This window comes from Diadema antillarum, unplaced genomic scaffold (assembly GCF_040938485.1).
Source record: "Diadema antillarum isolate AM-2024a unplaced genomic scaffold, OU_Dant_1.0 scf00000064, whole genome shotgun sequence".
In the NCBI taxonomy this organism is placed as follows: domain Eukaryota; kingdom Metazoa; phylum Echinodermata; class Echinoidea; order Diadematoida; family Diadematidae; genus Diadema; species Diadema antillarum.
This window is the reverse complement of record NW_027270953.1, coordinates 1789042-1806778: the sequence shown is the minus strand read 5'-3', so window position 1 is coordinate 1806778 and position 17737 is coordinate 1789042. Positions and strand designations below refer to the sequence as shown.

At 38.0% G+C, this 17737-nt stretch overlaps 1 protein-coding gene across 1 annotated transcript in view; it reads left to right on the top strand.

Annotated features, from left to right (window-relative positions):
• The first annotated feature begins 2457 nt into the window (after nucleotides 1-2457).
• Nucleotides 2458-17737, top strand: part of LOC139716377 (ras GTPase-activating protein 3-like) — a 158149-nt gene continuing 142869 nt past the window's right edge. The window contains exon 1 of the mRNA XM_071627923.1: nucleotides 2458-2622. Within this exon, the coding sequence (XP_071484024.1) occupies nucleotides 2562-2622 (61 nt within the window). The 5' untranslated portion in view covers nucleotides 2458-2561. The remainder of the gene's footprint in view (nucleotides 2623-17737) is intronic.

Sequence of the window (17737 nt, the reverse complement as noted above, 5' to 3'; positions counted from 1 at the left end):
TCATTTCGACTATAGTTATTGTTGCATTATACAACTCTCAGTCTGTCTCGATGCAAATGAAACAACTAGAGTCATAAATTCATTAATTTTCTTGTAAGTCATAATTGCTGGGTTATTTCAACGCATCAAAATGTTCGTATTTTGATTTCAAGTGAGAAAAGAATTATTTTTATTCAGTGAAGATTTGTGTGTTCTATATGGAAAGTAACTAGCGACCATCACTAACCATCATAATATTTATTTTGCAATGCCACTCGTGTATGTTCAGTTTTGTAAAAAAGAAAAAAGATATAAGTGGAAAATTAAGCAAAGACAATGGTATTCTAAATCCCATCGGGATTCCATCGGGATTAAAAAAAAGATAACTTGACAATTGATATAACTGCCTCGTTTACGTCCAACTTAGATGAATTTCTACTATTAGTAGCCTATTTGTTTATTGATTCTTCTTTAGTCATTCAAACAGGCCAAAAAGTGGTAAGGAATCGCGTTTGAGATAATTAAAGCCCATACCCATGAATGATTAAAGTATGATAATCAAGAAGTTTTTGGTGGGGACATCAAAAGCAAAGAATGGATACCGTCATGAGAAAATGATTCACAATTCTTGAAACTATAAAAAAACAAAGGCATAACAAGACAAATTAACGGACATAATTAGACAACTCCCCTGTCCTTAAAGTGTGGCCCATACAGACGTCAAATTAACGTGACTAAACCACAATGATTGTCGAATACCTTATCAAACGCTCCCAGCAAGGCAGGTGACGTATATCACTATCACTTACGTTTGCTGAGGAAAATCATTTTTTTATCAACCACAACATCTTAGCCTTCAATTAGTTTAGTTTACATTATAACCCTCTTCCCTGTATGTATTTAATTAGTCATAACCTTTAGTTATAACTAAATTGGCTTTATTTAACGTGTTAAGAAAAATGCAGTTTCCACAGACGCTTCCATAAAATCAGAATATAGATCGGGACGTAGACTCGCACTAACAGGACATTTTCAATCACAGGGGCGGATCCAGGGAGGACCGCAACCGGCGCACGCCCCCCCCCCTTTATTTTTTGTTGAAACAAAAGAAATAAAAAGAAAAATGGGGGGAGGGGTGCGTGCGCCCCCCTTTAATTTTGTAAACGCACCCCCTCTTTACGAAATTCCTGGATCCGCCCCTGAATCATGAACAATATGAGTCTCAGTCAGACTATCACGAATTTGAATCATCTCTGAAACATTTACCATCACCATCATTATGTAAGCCTAACATCACATAACACTTTCTTTACCAATAATTTAAAAGAAAGTGAAAACAGGAGAAAAAAATATGAGTCAATTAATGTTGAATATTGGGGAAGACTGTACATACATTTTACACAGACACATCATTACTCGCTCAGACACACAGAGACAGCGATAGATAGGCAGATAATATACTGTAGATACATTACAACAGATGTGATATATTACAAAGCCACTTGGTGAGGCGAAATGACAGAAAATGGGAACGACGACGACACCATTGAAAGAAGATGACTTCAAACAGCATCATTCCACAGAACTTCCGACATCAAAGGCAGATGAAATGCTATCCAGTGTACGAGCTGCCTAGAACTACACTTGCTTGAGACCGACATATATTCAGGGATGCGGTGACACAAATAATAGAATTGTAATACATGTATATGCAGTATTACTTGAACTCATTATCGTCGATGCTGACTATAGAGACGCTTGACGGATTGACGTGAACGCGCCGGAAACTTAGGGCTTATGGAAAGTCGCGCGATTTGCAGATGACAAACGAAAATCAGTCAGTCAGTCAATCAATCAATCAATCAATCAATCAATCAATCAATCAATCAATCAATCAATCAATCAATCAATCTATCAAACAAAAGAACAAACGAACAACAACAACAACAACCCGGCTTTAGTGATTAAAAATACTCGCAGTACTTCGAAAATGTGAGTTAGGGAAAAAAGTAACCAACATGAAAAATGTTAATCAGTTTAATCAACTGTTAAATAAACATTTTACCTTGTGAACAATATAGTTTTGTTAATAACTGTCTCTAAGTTAACCTTCACCGTGACGGCTTATTGAGAAAATTTGTGATATCTGTTTATGTTTGTGGCTTTAATGATAAATTTTTGTTTTGACGTTAGGGTGTTTTGTGATAAACCTAAACTATCATAATGCATTTTTTATTCGAACATTGTGGTGCTCGGCACACATGTCCGAAGCGAAACGACGAACCTACGGTCGAACCTAAAGTACATCACTGTCGCACGCGTGCCGCTGGATAGCTATCGTTGGTTATGATCCTATGGGGTTTGTAGAGGAATGATACGTGCAAGCGCAGTGCACGCGTACACCCGGTTCCCACACGTGTGGTACTAGTGCTCGTACATTTAATACACAGTTTAGACGTGTGGAAGAGAGGTAGAGATCATTTAGCCATATATTACACACAGTGCATTGTACTGCTGTGCGAAACGGAGTAACGGCCAGCACGAACTCTTTGGAAATAGTTTTTCTGAAAGATAATGGTATTATGGCGGAAGAGGCGGCAGACCCGGTCGTGCGGGTATTGGAAAGTTTGAGGATTAACATTGGTAAGTATCGACTGTCAGTGCCATGTGTTCAAAATTTCGATACAAAATGACAATGTTTTTGGCCGGGTACGAGAAAGTCGGTGGTCGTAACTTGCGCAGCTCTCGCGGCCAGCCCTTGCCCTCTACAGTAGAGTTGTTTCCCGCTACGCAAAGTGAGTTCAAGAGTTCCCGACATTTCTTCCACGGTGACTGAGTTTTGCTTGTTTGTCAACACTGACATCATCGCAAAGTAACGGTCCACCCGCCTCGTCATGATTTGGGCTGGGCCGTTCGGCCATTGATCATGCTCTGTAGCAGCTACAGGGGGAAAAATAATACTAATAAATTGAAACTTTTCTGTACTTAGCTTTGCCTTTGCCTACCAATATGAGTAGTACTACCGGGTACACACTACATGGGTCTGTTTTAGACATCAACGTTACTGCATACTGGTGGTAACTCGACTGGTAGTGGTACAGTCTACACTGCACCACTGGAGCTGGAATGTAGTTTAAAGTACACCTTATTCCATGACCCGACTAGAGCTAGATGGATCATGAGATGCCATATGAGCACAATGCCTAAATCTTAGCCTATTTTGTCCACAGTATAACTTTGAAGGAGTGCCCTGGGGCCGGGGTTAAAGGGATTATTTGGTTGAGACCTGATTTCAGGTTTCTAACATTTTTTGGTGAGATAATAAGAAACCTCTTATGAAATATGAAAGAACATGTAACTCCACGAGGAATTCAACGTTTATTTGATGAAAATTGGTTTTGAAATGGCTGAGATATCCAAAACAGAGCGATTCTAATAAAGTGTGGGACCCACACTTTATTATGATCGCTTTGTTTTACTTTGTTTTTGGATGTTTCAGTCATTCCAAACCCAATTTTCATCAAATAAACTTTGAATTCCTCTTAAAATGGTATGCTCTGTACTATTTCATAAGTGTTTTCTTGGTATCTCGCAAAAAGTTAAAAGCCCAATTCTCATCTCCACCAATACTGTACCATCCCTTTAAGGTATCGGTGTCTAACACATCAACACTGTACCACTACCAGACTGTACATTGAAACTGACACCCTTCTATTGCGCATAAGCCATGAAAAACGAACTTTCATGCATGAGACTATGCGCAGTGGTTTTGCATTTTTCACTGGGGAATTGATGTCAAAATATTACCGAAAAACCCCCCGATATGAAACAAGATCAACAGCAAAACGATACCATCCGGTCGATTATAAATGGCACATAGGAAAAGCATTATGTGCATTTCACACGTAATGTCGACAATAGAGGGTAGGGGTGTTGGTTTCAAAATACGGCGCAACTGAGCGTGTCAAAATAACAACCCACGCGTTAGAAGCAGTGATCTTGGAGCGTGTAACACAAATCACATTTTCAATGTGTGCTTGTGAATTCAGAGTAGTTTCTTTACATATGAGTATAATTTCAGGCAAATTGTGAGATGTTTCAGGCATCTATTGATAGAAAAACATTAGGGTGTCGATGTGTTGGACACCCAACCATATGTGGTAAGAAACCAAAAACTGAGGTTGACACATAAAAATTAGGCACCCTCAATGCAAAGCTTGCTTTAGTGTGTTCCTGAAGTTGAGGTAAGGACAAGAAAGCAAGAAAGATGACTGTGTTATGGTAGTCGGAGCTTGCAATGGTCAATCAGTGGATGTTTACAGCTTGGCCTATTATGTTTTTGTATATATATGCAATGTGTAGATACTGTCCAGTTTTCAGGATGAGAAGATGAGTGGACGGAAAGAGTTCCGTATCCCCCCCCCCCCCCCGCCCCCTCTTTCGATTGATCTCTGTTTTATCACTCTATTTTAACCCCCAAACCAACCCAAACCCTAGGAGGAAAGATCAGTCGGCAGTTATCATCTGGGATATGTTTTGCAGAGACTACGTCTGGCTTCGCGGAATCTCTCTCCTATAGACTGAAGGCTCTCACACCCAATACTACTGTAGGGGGATGCTCGAGCACAGAAACCAATTTGCTGCCAATCCGTTGTTACCAAAGAGTATAGAAGTGCATGTAGTGCGTGTGCTTCAATACTCCTTGGTTATCGGTGTGTGCTGAGTGGGTAGCTCTGTCTTTTTCCATGAAAATTCCACCCAAGTCTTTGATGTTTCAAACAGCGGACTACCGCACTGTATTAATGAGATGTTAGTTTTACTACGGTGTTGAGTTTAAATCTGCTGATCTGTTCTAGGACTGTGAATTAAACGTAATCGAGGAGGGTGAGGTATGTACCTCACCCTTTAAGGGACAGTGGTTAAGCATCCCCCCACAGTGATGTACAAATGTACATAGTACACTGTACGTCACAGGCTTCTGTCTGTGTATTGAGCCGGAGAAGAGCCATAAACCGCACTGTAGCTCTACATAATCCATTCTCATTACCCTAGCAGGACATCAGAGTTTTGTACCCGAGGCCACTGGGGTCAGTGTACCCGAGGACACTGCCTTAGCTTATAACATCAGGGTCCTTGTACCCTAAGATTATGAACAGGCTATAGATACTGAAACGATCACCAAAATATCTCAACAATTGTAGGTCCAGCAATATTGTTAACTCTAACACATGAATTTAATGTGATGTTTTATAATGATATAAACACAGAATTAAAATGGTATTATCCCCATGTATATACATGCTTGTACTCTCATTAGTTATATAATTTGTAGTATACTTGTTATATTTACATTGTATACTCCTGGTTAGTCCTACCAATATTTTTGTTTGTTTGTTTGTTTGTTTGTTTGTTTTTTTTCAGTTAGAAGGTGGGAGAGGGACTGGGGTACAAAACATCCATACACTGTATGGCAGGGAATAATTTTCCTAGTATCGCATCGCAATTTGCAATGCATTTTTACAGCACTGCTACACGTACACAAACTTCCCTTTGAACAGCAGTTTTCTTTCATAGAAGTCTACAGGATACCATACATGTCCATGCAATAAGCTGAATCAGCTAAAATTGCTAATCAAATTTGATTTTGAGAATTATTCCCTGTCTGGAACTCTAGCTGAGAGAACAACTTATTAAAACTTTAACATCTTGTTCAGGATGAGAACTCAGACATTTTGTTCAGGATGAAAACTCATGAAGGGGGACATGCGCTGGAATTGACTTTCATCGTGGCATCTTTTTAAAGTCCCCCCTCCCCCCCCCCCCCCCCAAAAAAAAAGCAACTTGTCTACTTTTAGGAATTTCTCTTCTGGCCTTCCCATCCTACGATGTAAACATGACACTATGAAAATGAGATCTGACAAGTCGCTGTCTTGCTGTGCATTCAAACTTCCATACTTACATGAATAGGGGAATGTGATCCAAGTTCACTGTGTGGAATAGATAAGAAGGGCCAAAAGAGATGAATGAATACGTAGTGTAGGTATCTTCATGGCATGGCCACCCACTAGCAGTGGCAGTCTGGCGGACCCGCTCCGCTGAAGTGTCATCTCACAAGTAGTACTCGACTGTGTACTTGAGTGCTGGGCTGAATGTGATTCATAAGCAATGCTTTCCCAGAAATTTCTAGTTACTTGATGCAATGTAGAAGTACACTGTACCTCTCTGAGTCTGGCTAGGCTTCATGCTGTTAAAGCTTTCTTACAGAAAGTATGTAATTTTTAATTCCTTTGGACAGATTCTTCTTTTTCTTCTTGCAAGGGAAAGGGTATCTATGAGAGAGAAAGAAGGACCTTTGTGTTTGAATCACTCTGGGTGCTTGTGTTGGTTAGGTCAAAAGGCATGGATTAAGACTACACTTTGTGTACATATTGTTTTCGAGTAATGTACAACATTTGTAAATGTGGAAACTTTTTCCATACTGATTTTTTTCGGTTGGTCAATTGAAGTGAACTTCAATCCTTTCATGATTTTGGGGAATGTTTCTTTACATACAGTAAAGGGCGTCTTTGACAACCGGAAGGTGGGCAGGAGTACTTGGTGTGTGCTTTTACTGAACGATGAAGATTAATGCAAGTAATGCAAGTAACCCATTTTGTTTTGTTTTTTTCTCAGTAGAAACGCATCAGGGAGTGAATGTTGCAAGGTATTGTGAGTTATTCCGTTGTCCCTAAGTTAACGCATGATACAATTTTCAGTAGAAACAGAGCGGGTTTGGAAATTTGCGGTGTGCTGGAAGTCTCAAATTTTTTGACCGGAAGAGTCCGCGCGTTGCTCAATTGATCATCACAGCGACCTGGGCCCCATTTCATAAAAGATGTTAGGATGGCAACTCTTGCTGGAATGACAACTTCCCATAGCAACAGCCAATCAGGAAGCTGGATTCCTGTCGTTGCCATGACAATTGCCGTTCCAGCAAGAGTTGTTATCATATCAACCTTTTATGAAATGGGGCCCTGATCTGTGACCTTATGTAATATGTGACTTCTTGCTTCACCGCATTTGCAAGTTCCCTCACTTTACCCTGCATTGGAACAAACAGTTTGGGTACTAGTAGTTGTAGTAGAATATGAGGTGATGCAGGTGACATTCAGTGACACGACATTTGCCTCTGTGACAATTGCTCAGCGCCGTGTTATTTTCTGCAAGGACTTACGGTTACGGTTAGGGTTGGTGGTAGGGTTTTCGATTTAGTTTGATGTGAGGATTTATGATTAGGGTTAGGGTTATGTTTGTGGGTAGCATATTCTATGTTTGGCTTAGCATGCAGAATTTTCATGGGAGCAGTTGTCGCAGGAGCAAATGCCATGGAACAGACATAGAACAAATTCACATTAATGTGAGGTACAATATGATGTGTGAATGAATGAGAGACAGCATGTTTAAAGGGATCGTATAGTTCTGGTTGAGACCTAATTTCAGGTTTCTAACATTTTTTGGTGAGATAATGAGAAACCTCTTACGAAATATGAAAGAGCATGTCGTTCCATGAGGAATTCAACTTTTATTTGATGAAAATTGGTTTTGAAATGGCTGAGATATCCAAAACAGAGCGATTCTATTTCTAATAGAGTGTGGGACCCACATTTTATTATGGTTGCTTTGTTTTACTTTGTTTATAGATGTTTCAGTCATTCCAAACCCGATTTTCTTCAAATAAACTTTGAATTCCTCTTAAAATGGTATGCTCTGTACTATTTCATAAAGGTTTTCTTGGTATCTCACAACAAGTTAAAAGCCCAATTTTCATCTCCACCAATACTGTGCTATCCCTTTAAGGTCATTTCAGAAACAAAATGAATTCGCATGCTGAAACTGGGGGTTGATGAGATAGTTGATAAATAGTAACATTACGAGGCAAATGAAAATTGGATTAGGACATACAAAGAGTGTATTTGCAATGACAGAATCAGGCAGCAGTAATATGAAAATATCACAATACCCGCACTTCGAGCCTGTGAATCATAATTAGGACTGTCATGATCACCTCCCCAGTGTAGATGCTATGAAACTTGTGAGCAGTCATCAGTTAATTGGAAATGATCATGTGACTCTGGGGGAGGCTATACAGCCTGCTGCCATTATGGTGTTGTTGTTTTTTTTTTATATCCACTGCATCAATGCAAATAGAGACAGCCACAAGTGCTGTGTGATGATGGCCATAATAGAAAAGTCCATGCTTTCACGAGACATTTTAAAGGCACTATTAGCATTATTTCCAGTTTGAGAACTCTCTATCTGTGTGGTCTTGTGCCTGCTACAGGAGTTTCTAATATTATCCAATAAAAAGTATGCAGCTATAAAGAAGTATGGTTGAATAGAATAGATTATAGATGCTTCAAAAAAGTACAAAAAAAGAAGAGAGAGTTGAATGATCTTTTTGAAGCATAAATATTCAATATTTTCCATTGATTGTGTTAGGATAATCCAGTCAGAAAACAGTCTGTTGGCATGGTGATATTTGTTCATGGATATATCTCTGATAGTGACAGCTCAATTCTCAAAAGTAGGGACTGTACAATGTGGAAATCATGTGAACTGAAGCATTGTTTTTAATACATTTGAATATGATTGTATGTACACCTTAGTCGCAAAGTTCAATAATTTCTTAAACTGACCCACCAGGAAACAGCACGTAATTAATCAAAGATGATGTTAGGCAATGATAAATGGATCAGTGTTAGGCATTTTAGAAAGGGAAATAGTGGTAATAGTGTTCCTGGTAGTTTGGTTTCATACCAGTAAAATACACTGTAGTATGCATTGATCATCACATTCATCGTGTAACATGTGACATCCATGTACTCTGCACCTTGAAAACATACATTGTAATTGTTTTAATAGATAAAATATTATTACTCCAAAATTCATGGCTAATGTGTATGTTGATGCTTAGGGCCTGTGGAGAGGTATAGATACATACACACTGTACATGTAAATTTATGTAAGGTACCTGAGCACATACATGTTCTCGTGACATTATGAATACTACAAATTGTAGTATTGCCACAGCTTAAACTGTACAAATGTACAACTCCATAGAGAATAACCCAAATGCTATGGATGCATACAACTAATACATGTAGGCCTACACTGTAGACCACCAGCTAATCACCTTCAAAATTGACTAAGGTTTTATCAAGGATCTATCAAACTGATGATTGGCAACACATACGATGTACAAGTGTGTAGGTGAAGATGGTTTCAAGCATGCACTATCATTTTTTAAAATTGTAGTTTGTTTTGATTAATTGATTGATTAATTAATCAATTAATTAATTAACTAATTAATTTATTTATCTATTCATTTATTTATTTTATGTTATTATTATTATTATCATTATTATTATTTATTTGTATTTTTATTTGGGGGGGGGGGTGATCTCAACAGTCATTTTTTATAGAAGCTGGTGCTGGCATACTTCCATTAGAACACAGTGCAATGAATTAAATAACCTTGTGTGAGTTCAGAATTTCATTCTCTCTGACATGCTGTTGATACAGGAAGTGTGATGGCAATGTCCAGCTAGAGTTCGCCGCCTTCTCATCTTGACTCCATGCTGGTTTTGCTATTGACAAAAAACACTCATAAATCACACAATAAAGCTTGCCCTGTTGTGTGCAATGAAGTGTTACTGTTGCTTCAAACTCTCATTTTCTCTTTCTTCTATTATGAAGTGCATGTTGTACAGAACTGAAAGCAGGGATTCCCTGAATATACCATTGTTTTTATACTGCACGAAGTGGGATACATTTTCTTAGAGTGAGAGCAAACAAATGCAATAGTTACTAAAATTCTTCCAAATTGAGCCTAAAGTAAAACAGAGAAAAAAAGTTAATATAATGCCATAGTGCATGAATGAAGTTTGTTGTCATGAAACATTGATATTGTCAAATCATTGATATTTCAACGAGTTGTAGTAACCTCATACAATTGTACAAATTGTACATACACAATACACTGTAGCAAATTACATTGTACGTGTGCAAGTACACTGAAAATGAAATTATAATGTTTTGGTTTCCCAAGTCTCCCATTTTACATGTAAACCTATACACAAAATTACATGTGAGACGCAATCAAGAAGAAAAAAAACAACAACAACATATCCTTCTCATAAAATTTTTGTTGTGTTGCAATATAACCTAGCAATGATCACATTCTTGAGTTATGAAAGGATTGTAATTGCTCTACTAATTACTATCAAAATTAACACAAATCATTTCTGATACTTTTATGCACAAACCAATGGAAGAGTTGTAAAACTGATGGCAGTGCCACTGCAGCCAATACGACTACTGTAAAATGAGGAATGTTCGCCTGCATTTTGATTACGTGAATTTCGTGAGCGCTAAAATCCGTGAAATTAAAATGCGCGCAAAAGTTCTTGCCTACACAATATGCATTGGATGCCAGTGGCAATTCGTGAAAATTTCATGCTGCGAGTAAGCCCTTCGGATGCAATTTACAAAATTTTCATGCCGCGAATATATCGTGTTTTACAGTACAGCTGTATGTGCTTTTAAAATATGTAAAACACTGAAATTCTACAGCTTTATTATAACTTTGCATTTAAGTCAGATTTCAGTGAACCTTCATGCCATACAGTATTTATCTCATTTTATTGCCTGTATATGATAGATGGTCAATTTGAACACAGTTTAGATTACTTTACACTTTGTAAAGTATGCTTTTTGCCGCTAGGCCTCCTTTTTTATAATTGAAAAAAAAATGAATGGGTATTTTTGATTGGGTATTTTTTAATGTTTTAACTGTTTTCATGAACTCCTTTCTTTTCTCATTCAAAGGGGTGTCATAATCCAGTCCAGTAATTCTTTTTATGATGGACAAGTCATGGGCAAGTTTGTTTGTTTGCTTTTTTGTTTTTTGTTTTGTTTTGTTTTGTTTTGTTTTGTTTTTTTTTTTGGGGGGGGGGAGGTCATCAGTAGTGAAGCTTGCAGTGCCAGAGGCAATGTTAGGTGTCATGAATCTATCTCTATTGTACAGTAACAAGCAGCCAATAAACTTGTAGGCTACCTAGCTGTGAAGTCTCCGTGCTGTGCGCAGGTGAATCCCAAAGATCTCTGTCGTCCAGAGTCAGGCGGTAAAAAAAAAGCCGTACCGGAAGCTTCCTTGAAATCGAATCCCGCTCATCTCCAGTGCGCCTGCGAATTGGATTCCACAGCCCTTTCACATTCTGCCAAAGGCACACGATGGAGGAGCGAAGTGCCTTGTATCACTCTGGTATACCTCTTTGTGGCTTTCGACTTCTGCATAGTCTGTTTTGTTTTTTTGTTTTGTTTTGTTTTGTTTTGTTTTGTTTTGTTTTGTTTTGTTTTTTTTTTTTTTTGGGGGGGGGGTCCTCGTGGCAGTTTTGGCAGTGGTTTGCTATCAACAGAGGAATCCTGCATTGTGGATCATGATTTTGCATTAGAAGATGCACTAGTTTTCAAAGCGTACATGTTGTACAACATTAGGCTCTGGTTTGGCAGAAATATTTGCAGTAATTTATACATATATTTTTTCTTTTCCTATGATAAGATTTTGTTTTTGTTGTTATTTTTTTGATAATGAAGTCAACCCAAACAACAGGTGGTGTGCTCAAAGCTGAATATTTTTATTTTGTCTTGGTCTTTTTACTGTCACAGTTTATATATTTTTCAAAGATCCTGCAAAGTGTACAACACAAATGCAATCATCTTAAATTTAATACTAAGAATAACGTGCTTAATGAACTTTTCCTTGACATTGGAAATACACAATCTGTAATATTGCTGGCAGATCTTTAATACATCGTGCAAAATATTGAGTGCAATTTGGTATCAATAATAGGTTCCAAAGACTTGTATAATTTAATCATGCTACCCATAGATTTTGAAAGAGACGCCTTCAATTTGGCTTTTGTACCACAGTTAATCTTTTTTTTTTGAGGGCCTTGATTATCTTTCCTCTTTTTTGACACATTATGAAAGCAAATGACTACAATGCTGATTTGTAAATTGTTTTTACATTTTATGCCTTGTTATCAGCAAGGAACTAACTAAATTCCACCAAGTAATAGGATACACTGGAATCGAGTGGGTTTTTAGTGTGTAGCACTATCTAGAACAATGTTTGATGTAGGTTTGCACAGAAAGCAAACCAACTGCAATACCCTTTGCTTTTTAAATTAATTTACATGTATGTGTTACCGTTAGCGACTGGCAAAGCTATCAAGGCACTCGTTACTGTGAGGAGGATATTGCAACTGCAGCGTGAACTTCGTTTTCATTTTGTGATGGAGTATTTGTGCATCACATGATCATTGACCTTGCATTGTGTTGTCTGAGTAGTGGTTTATGGCAGTGGAAATGATTAATCAAGATATACCCATTAACATGGCAGCATCCTTCTTTGGCGGAATTGACAGGAGTTCCATTCTTTCTCTGAAAGTGAAAGGAAAAATGCAGTGTAACCAGTGTACTGTGTCTGTAATGCGTTAGCATACAAATAGTGAATGGTCACGAGTGCGATGGTTCAAGATTTCGCACGAGGCGAAAGAAAGAGGTGCTCTATTCAATGAGGCGAAGCCGAGTTGAATAGTGCGCCTCATCTTTCACTGAGTGTGAAATCTTGTTCCATTGCACAAGTAAAGACCATGCACTATTTGTTTAATACAACACCATTGATGTCAACGGATGTGATCCAAACTGATTCTTTAATATAGTAAAGAAATGGCAACCATTTTGTTTTTGTTTTTGTGTGAAAGATGAGTGGATAGCACAGTACAGTCAGTCTCAGTCGTACAGTACATGAAAGCGATCAGTTGAAGTTGTTGATAGTGAAATTGCATTAGCTTTAATACCATCAACAGTAACCAAAGGTACAGTGCACTCCTGTTATTTAAGGAAGCCCTCCGTACCGGTGTTTGTTTGTTTGTTTGTTTTTTGTTACATCAAAATTTTGTCATAGCCAGACAGGAAATTAAATTTTTAAAGAAATATAAATGATAATTTTAGGACGTAAATTTTTACTTTGTTGTAATTGTATGAGAATTTCGTTATAACCGTGCTTGTTACATTGTAACAGGAGTGCACTGTACAAGCAATTACAGTGATGATGATGATAGTAATAATGATGATGATTATATTACTACTATTATGGCATACGTGCATACAGTTGTATGACAAATATGAGAACATTAATGGCAAAAAAAGAAAATATCTCATCTTGTGCATAATCTTGAAGTCTGAACAAAATCTGTAGGGTACATGTAGTTTTGTATATAATGTACAATGTATTTGACTATCATCAGACATACAATGTACATTTGTACATTGTACATCCTCATTGCATGAAGTGTCAAAATAAAACTCATTATTCGTATAACATCTGTAATATTCAAAACTACATGTATGTCATAATTACAGTGAAAAATATGTGGGTGTTTGACATAAATGAGAATATGATCTCTCTTCAATATTGATGGAATGAGATATTATCTGGAAGGAGCTGAAGGTGTTAAATATACAGTGTATCATGTTTATGATGTATTCTGTATTATCATGTAAATTTATATGAAATATGATACATTTGTAGTTCTACCGTATGTAGAGTGAACGCAAATGTCGGAACTTGTTCAAATATATCAAATGTCAGTGCTGGTTGGAAATAAGGTATCAAGACACCGGGGTAATAGTAGTATGAATGCGCTTTAAGCACTCTATAGAGTGGATAAATAGCGCAGTATAAATTCATATTATTATTATTATTATTAAAACGGCATTGCATTTTCAACTCTACTCACAGAATTAAAGGTGATTGTGGTCTCAAACGCATTTCAAAATGCCCTTTGATTGGTGTTTCAAATCGGCGTTTCTAAATATGCATTTGAAAACATGGTTGTGCTTCACCCCCGAATATGCCTCCAACACATTAAGGATCATGATTCTGCCTCAGAAAATTTTTAGATAAATGCACCCAAAGAAACATTTTTTTTTCCTCTCCCACTACCCCTCAAAAGTATTTGTCATTACTCTTTGTATCAATTTTACTGTCCTACACTGGGAAGTCAGACTTCTTTGCTGCAAGTTTGCACCGGCTAATTCAGGAATATATTGTATCTGTGGTCACTCTGTGAGCAGCAAAGTTAATACGTGTTTCAAGGAGTACAAAGTGTACCTTTGCTGGATCTGTAGTCACCTGGCAAGCTTGACAGTTATTTTCAGGGCACATACGATATTATGACATATTATCCTTCCAGCAGTCAAAACTTGTCTGTCATTTTTCCAGCTATTGCTCGAAGACTGAATGTTCAGCTGCTACGGTGTGATGGTTTTGATTCACAATAGCCACATCACTTTAGAGATCATCTAGTTTCTGCCTTAAGGAAGACAGTGACAACCTAGTACCCATCGGCAACAGTGGCAGTCACGCATGCAGATTAAATTTCAGATGTGAAAGTGATTTCGGGGAAAAAAAAAAATAAGGGGGGGGGGGGAGTTACTGGTGGTCGATCAGATTCAGATGGGCTTGTGTTGAGAAGGATGTGGAAGTTTTCGCTGCGTCTTGCTGACAGTAAACTGCGCCTGGGCCGAAACGGATCTGAGCGATCATGTTGCCAATCGCAGGCGGAGATGGCTGCAGCTGGTGGAGATAGAATGATTTTCCCGAGAGACCGGCGGATGGAAAAAGGGAGCTGCCCTTTTTTGTTGGAACCCCCCCCCCCTCCCTCGGTGGGTTGTATTGTGACAGAAATATTCTCTCCTTTCAGTGGAGAAGCGCCTAGCAGGATACTCCAGAGAACAAACCAATTTGCACTTCACATTACCTCACATAATTTAATAACTTGAGTTTTTAAAAAAAATTGTGCAGACTCTGTCCTTTCCATTTCCAAGAAACCACACTCAGATTTAACTTTCAACATACAGTCCCCAAGATTAGAGATTACACTATGTGATATATTTGGGGGGAGCTGTGATCATATAGCTGATGTAACTTCACTATGGTTATTTTTCTTGTACTAAAGAAAATGGCTTCACTGCTCTTTGTAGTTACAATTTTCATAATGGCTGGGTTATGATTCATTATTTTAAAGGGACTGTACAGTACTGGTTGAGATAGGGATTCATGTTTTGAACATTCCTAAGTGAGATAATGAAAAGCCTCTAATGAAATATGAAAGAGCATGCAATTTTAAGAAGGATTCAACGTTTATTTGATGAAAATTGGTTTTCAAATGGCTGAGATATCCAAAAAAGTGCTAATAATAAAAGGCGACATGCCCCAACTTTATTAGTATCTCTTTGTTTCACCTTGTTTTTGGATATCTCAGCCATTTCAAAACCGATTTTCACCAAATAAACTTTTGATACCCCTTAGAACCGCATGCTCTTTGATATCTCATAGAGTGGTTTCTGAATATCTCACAAAACGTTAAAAGCTAAATCTTCACCTCGACCAGAACTGTACACACCCTTTAAGAGCAGTTTGATTCAGACAGTTTATGATCCTTGTTCCGAACTTGTACTGATTGCACTTGCTTCATCTCTTTAATATAAGCACTCAAGTGAGGTGATTCATCCTTATATGTTTATGGATATATTTCTTCTGTGATTTCCCTTTTCAAATACTGTACAGTGAGATGGTGATTTCTGCAATGTGTGTGCAGTGTACATGTATGTTGTGTTTATCCAGCATGTGATGCCTACAATGTAGATGCCTCTGCATCTGTACAGTACATGTATGTTGGCCCTTGGAGGGGGCTACTGTAAAACGAGGAATGTTCGCGTGCATTTTAATTTCGCGAATTTCGCGAGCGCAAAGATTCGTGAAATTAAAATGCATGCGAAATTTCTTGTCTACACTATATGCATTGAACGCCAGTGGCAATTTCTCGAAAATTTCATGCCATGAAAAAGGCCGTCAGCTCCAATTCGCGAAAATTTTGTGCCGCGAATATATCATGTTTTACAGTATTCCTGACTTGGAGCCTCATGTCTACCTGTGGATTCGACCCCGGGTAGTGAAATTATCCAGGAAGGTATAAACTCGGAGGCATGCCTTTGCTATGTGCAATTATAGGGTGCATTTATCAATTCACTTCTAGTGTAGAATTAAGGTTTCCAAACGACTTTCAGGGTGATTTGGGCAGTTGATAAACGCAAAGCTGTTTTGATTATGGGTTAGAAATGCCCTTCTGAAACGCTGAAAACAGTGCTATCTCAAACATGCATGAGCCAGAAATGCGTTTCTGTAGTTATGATAAACGCAAAGTTGTCTTGAAACGTGTTGGTATCTCAGACCTATATGTACCCACACGAACTACACAATCTCTGCTCCTCGGTCAAGCAGCGTAATTGAGCTGCGCAGTAACAAGGAGTTCCTCTCAACTCGCGGGAGAGATCATGATAAATGCAACAACTTGAGAAACATGACTTGAAAGGTATTTGCAAAGGTGTTTTGATAGTGGCTATTGAAACATGTTTCACACATGGGAAAGTTGATAAACGTACCGGGTAGTCTATATTTCAGATTATGGAAATGCAGTGTTCAAGTTTCTCTGTAGGTATAATTCATTACAAGTATGTCGTACGGGATGCATTCACATTGGAAATATAATTGCATTTAGTACCGCAGTTATTTGTCGGCACCATTCTCATATATATTAGCAAAATACTACAGTAATAGATACAATGTAGTGCAGTAATTCACTTGGTGCAGTTCTCATTCACAAAATACATGGGTGGGTGTACCTCTAGAGGTATTTCTTGCCCAAGAGTACACTGTACATCTCTGCTATTCAGAGGTACTATAAAATGACGTATGTTTGCGTGCATTTTAATTTCATGAATTTTGCGAGAGCCAAGATTCGCGAAATTGAAATGCACGCGAAAGTTCATACTTACAGTATACAATTTGTACATGTGCATACATTGAATGCCAGTGGCAATTCGTGAAAATTTCATGCCGTGAAAAAGGCCATTTGGCTCCAATTCGCGAAAATTTCATGCCATGAATATATTGTGTTTTACAGTAAGCTCTGTGTATATCTCCATGGAGTATACTGGAGTAGTTGAATCATACAAAACTACAGTACACGGTGTCACTGCCATACTCCTTTATACATGTATCATGCAATTGCAAATAGCAAGGGAAGAAGACAAGAAGTATGTCCAGTCATACGCAATTGTATGAGGAATATAGTACTGTACAATCTGTGTTTTTTTATGACATCATTCACGCTCAAATCTCCCACGTGTATTTCATGCACAGTGTGAATTCTACCACCCTCAGTACCACTATTTCACAATGTATTTCTGGGTGTATTTTCACTCACATTGTGAATTACTGCACAAAATGCGGTGCTGTGGTATTTTGCTGTACTGTAAAAGTGGTTTCTTTCGCGTACAGAAACTTTCGCGGTTTCCATCGGTGCCGACTTTTTCGCGTGTGTTTAAATTCGCGGTCGGTAATGATAGCGTTGTAACAAGCGACGAGTTCAAAACATTTTCGCGTGATGTTAAATTCGCGGTTCAACCTCAAAGTGCGAAAAGCGCGAAAATAAAACCACCGCGAAAGAAACCACTTTTACAGTATTACCTGTTTGATATGTGAATGCTGCTACCAAACTGAAGTGAGCTGACCTCCTGCAGTAAGACATACAGAAGAAGAAAAAAGGAACAAAAAGTTTCTTTACTTTGAATTAGTGATGCTATTAGC